This window comes from Stenella coeruleoalba, assembly GCF_951394435.1.
Source record: "Stenella coeruleoalba genome assembly, chromosome: 1".
NCBI classification, from domain to species: domain Eukaryota; kingdom Metazoa; phylum Chordata; class Mammalia; order Artiodactyla; family Delphinidae; genus Stenella; species Stenella coeruleoalba.
The window spans coordinates 1,626,402-1,630,596 of record NC_137169.1 but is presented as its reverse complement, the minus strand read 5'-3'; the positions used below and the strand labels follow the sequence as shown (position 1 = coordinate 1,630,596).

At 51.4% G+C, this 4,195-nt stretch overlaps 1 protein-coding gene across 1 annotated transcript; it reads right to left on the bottom strand.

Moving 5' to 3' along the window:
• Window positions 1-2,668: 2,668 nt before the first annotated feature.
• Window positions 2,669-3,802, bottom strand: ACTRT2 (actin related protein T2; the record flags this gene model as incomplete). The annotated part of the gene is made up of 1 exon (XM_079936143.1): window positions 2,669-3,802. One exon carries the CDS (start codon window positions 3,800-3,802, stop codon window positions 2,669-2,671), a length of 1,134 nt encoding a protein of 377 aa, XP_079792269.1.
• Window positions 3,803-4,195: the final 393 nt, after the last annotated feature.

The following is a 4,195-nucleotide window of genomic DNA, read 5'->3' as shown; positions in this document are numbered from 1 at the left end:
TTTCAAATATGACATAAGTAGTTTGAAGGTAAACACATAGGAAAAGATATACCAGGCAAACATTAAATACACAAACACACACACTTTAGATAGATGGGTTTATTTCATTCAGGATGAATTTCTTCAGTAAAATTTCCTAAAAGTAAGATTTTCCCCTCCCTCTGTACTACCTCTCATTCCTTCCTTCCTTCCCCCACCAACCCGTGGTGCCTACCCTTCTGTTCTTTTCTTTATGGCTTATAACCCCATAAAAACACATATTCACTTATATATGTACATACCAACGTGCACAGGTATACACGGGGAAGTACCATTGCTTTCTTTAACAAAAAAGGGGGGATTCATTTTATAAAGGCACCTCTGTATTTTTGTTGTTGTTGTTCTGTATTTTTTAATAAAGTTTGTAATCCAATGGACACACAAAACTGCGTTGAGAAAAAGTTTCATAAATTAATAAGTGTTAGGAAGTTGGGGGAGAGGTCAAGGTCACAGGAAGAAGGGAAGCCAGTCTTTTGTAGAGTCTTTTTGTGTGTGTGACACTTCCAAATTGTGGGAGCAGGGACCGTGCTGTAAGGAAGCGCACTTGTACAAATGAGTGACAATACAAAATCTGAGTATGAAAATAAGATTTTCTCTGCAAACACATTTTTGGCACAGATTTTTAAAAAAATATATGTCGGGGAATTTGATTTTTAAGTCAGTATTATATATACATTATATATTTATATATCCACACATCCCAAGTTCTGCATGTTCCACCACGAGAGAAAATCCTTCTGTTTGCTCTTTTCTGATTGTAAACTACATCCTGGGTGAATCAAAGATGGTGGCGGCAGGTGAATTAAGAGAGGTGACATCCAAATGAGCAAGGGGAAGGGAGGGGTGGGCACAACACAGCCCAATGAAATGTTTCTTGACCCCAAGGTTTCAGCAGAAGCTTGAAGTCCTGCGTGAGAGTCTGCGATGTGTGTGCGACGTGTTCACGTACACCAAGACATCCAGGGTGTCACAGCCTGTCTTCACTGTACAAAAGTCCAAGTCACTAATTTAGTGCAAAGGCAGTTCTGTTTTGTTTCTTAAAAACAAAAACAACAATTTTTTTTGGAAGAAAAAGTATTTATTTGACACCTTTACAAAAATAGTTAGGCACATAATTTTCATATTATGTCACCTGATTTACATATCTCAATCCTCGGTACCTTTTAAAAACACTAAAATGGTCATTTGGTAAATCGAATCTGTATTGAAAAAATACTGTGATAGGCCAACATTTGTAGACAAACTCAGTTGATCATCAGCACGAGAAAGAAACATTTATGAACAAAATAATCTCTAAAAAGATTTTTGTGAGACAAAAAATCTAACTAGTAGATTTCTTTTTAAAAAGTATTTTCAAGGCTTCCCTGGTGGCGCAGTGGTTGAGAGTCTGCCTGCCGATGCAGGGGACACAGGTTCGTGCCCCAGTCCAGGAGGATCCCACATGCCACGGAGTGGCTGGGCCCGTGAGCCATGGCCGCTGAGCCTGCGCGTCCGGAGCCTGTGCTCCGCAACGGGAGAGGCCACAGCAGTGAGAGGCCCACGTACCGCAAAAAAAAAAAAAAAAAAAAAAGTATTTTCAAAAAAGCAAGCTTAAAAACAAGACCCACCATAGAATACCTCCTCATACCATGATGAAGTGACATCCTAACAGTAAGAACTAGAAGGTGGGTTTAGAAAACAGCAATGATGCCAGAGGTTCACACACACCAACTGACAAAAGCCTGGACAGAGAGGCAGCATGAAGTTGATGCATTTAATTCGGGGAAGGGAATTACTGCCCACTGCCCTGTTCCTTTTCTCCAAAAAGAGGAAAGAGAAACCCAGCCTCAAGGTGTCTGCAGGTCCATTGGTTGGTGGTCTGTCCTTGGGCTAAATGTCAGGTAAACATACCAGCAGCTCCACCGCCCAGGGGCAGCTCTGTATTTTCCACTTCTCTCCCAGTAATATTTGGAGAGAGTTCCACCCCATCGATGTGGGAAAATTCCCTGTATGCATAATTTATTCAAACGTGATCTTACTGATGGCCATTCACTTTGTCTCCAATATTTACCCCCAAACAGTGCTATAAACATCTCTGAACGTAGAAACAGAAACATCACGGTAATCAAGCCCCGATTCTTCAGGTCCCCCGGGAGCAGCCTCTTCACAGGGCCTTAGACAGAGGGTGATTCCTGCTGCGGACAGGCCCCATGCGCCCAGGACAGGGGGTGCATTCCACTCATGAAAGCACAGCGATAGCCCTATGGTGCGTCCCAGGGGAGGATTTCGTGACCTCAGAACAGGGCAGCATTCCTGCTTGTTCCTGCCCCCACTCCCGACCCACCTAAGACACAGGTTTAAAATGCAGAGTCCAGGCTCTGGGCAGGAGGCCTTGGCCCCCGCTTTGGGCACAGACTCTACAGATGGACCCTCAACCCATGACCCAGGGCTTTCTCGGGAGAAACGGGGCTGGGGGACAGAACCAGTGAAAAGAGATTCACCACCAGGGTCAGAAATTATTCTGGTGCCCCCGAGAATGAACCAAGCCCGACGTGGCCAAAGGCTGCACCGTTTTGTCCTTTATTGAACATCCCGTGGTTGCCCAACGGTGAGCTCCCTCCCCACCGCAGCCACCCTGCACGCGGGCCCCTCAGAAGCACCTTCTCTGAACCACGGACGTCCCAAACTCCTTGAAGTCCGCAGAGGTGACCCACATCTGCTTGAAGCTGCTCAGGGAAGTGACAATGGAGGCGCCAATCCACGTGGAGAAGCAGCGGTCGGGCGGCGCTGTGACCTTGATGGTGGTCCCTTTGGAAGCTGCCTGCTCCAGCTCCCTCAGAAGACGGCCATCCAGCCCCCGGAAGAGCGTGGTGCCCCCGGACAGCACCGTCTCCCCATAGAGCATCTTCTGGATGTCGGCGTCACACTTGGCGATGCTGCTGGAGACCATTTTGGAGAGGCCCGGGCTTTGGACGCCCAGCTGCTCAGGCGAGAACAGGGCCTCGGGCGCCTGGTACAGCTGGTCCCCGATACGGACGATGCTGCCGTCGGGCAGCTTGTACTCCCTGAGCACCTCCTCTGCCCTCCGCGACAGCTCCTTCTCCGGCTCCAGGGCCACGTAGCAGAGCTTCTCCTTGATGTCGCCCACCAGGGTTTTGTCCAGCACACACGGGAAGGCCCTCCCGCTGGCCAGCAGCAGCCGGGTGAGGTGCTCCGTGATGTCTCTCCCCGCCACGTAGAGCTTGGTGGTGGCGTGGGGCAGGGAGTAGCCCTCAAAGATGGGGACGGCGCAGGTGACCCCGTCCCCACTGTCCACCACCAGGCCCGTGACGCAGGCCGAGGCGTAGAGGGCCAGCACGGCCTGGTCCGACAGGTAGAAGGCGGGCACGTGGAAGCTCTCAAACATCACCTCGGCCATCTTCTCCCGGGTCTCCCTGGGGTTCAGCGAGTGCTCCGTCATGAGCACCGGCCGGTCGCTGGCTTTGACCCCCAGCTCCCACTCGAACAGATGCTTCCAGAGCTTCTCCATGTCGTCCCAGCCCGTGATCAGGCCTCGCTCGATGGGGTAGTGCAGGTGTAAGACCTCGTCCCTGTGCAGGGCCTCTTCCCCCACAAAGTACTTCTTCTGATTGGCCCCTGCCGAAGGCATCTTGAACTTGGGGTGCCCCACGACGGAGTGGACGACGTGGCGGGGGCCAACCTCTCCAGACAGGCCTGCCTTACAGAGCCCGGACCCATTGTCAAATATGACAGCTGGACAATCTAACATGTGTGGGTTAAACATGCCTGTGGCATCGTCATCCGCGCTTGGCCAGAATGAGGACGGAAGCCTCCTGGGCCACCTTGTGACGTATGACGCTCCTCCGGAAGCTTCGAGGGCACAGGATTCCGCGGTTCTCGGGGCGTCTCCCAGGCAGGGCTAGCGGCCGGCCGGTCCCCGAGAGCCCTCCATCCCCACCCACGGATCTGCTCTCCTCTCAGGAAGCCGGCTGCTGAGGCCTTTTCAGGAATGACGTCGCATGTGTGACAATCCAGCCAAGGCAACCATTGTCCTCAGCCAGCGTCGGGGGCCTTTGGGGGTGGGGTCTCTGCCCCCCCTCACCTGGTGAGACTCCAGAGGGGGAAGTCCAGCTGTTCCCGCAAAGGGGGAAGTCCAGCTGTTCCCGCAGGCCGTGTT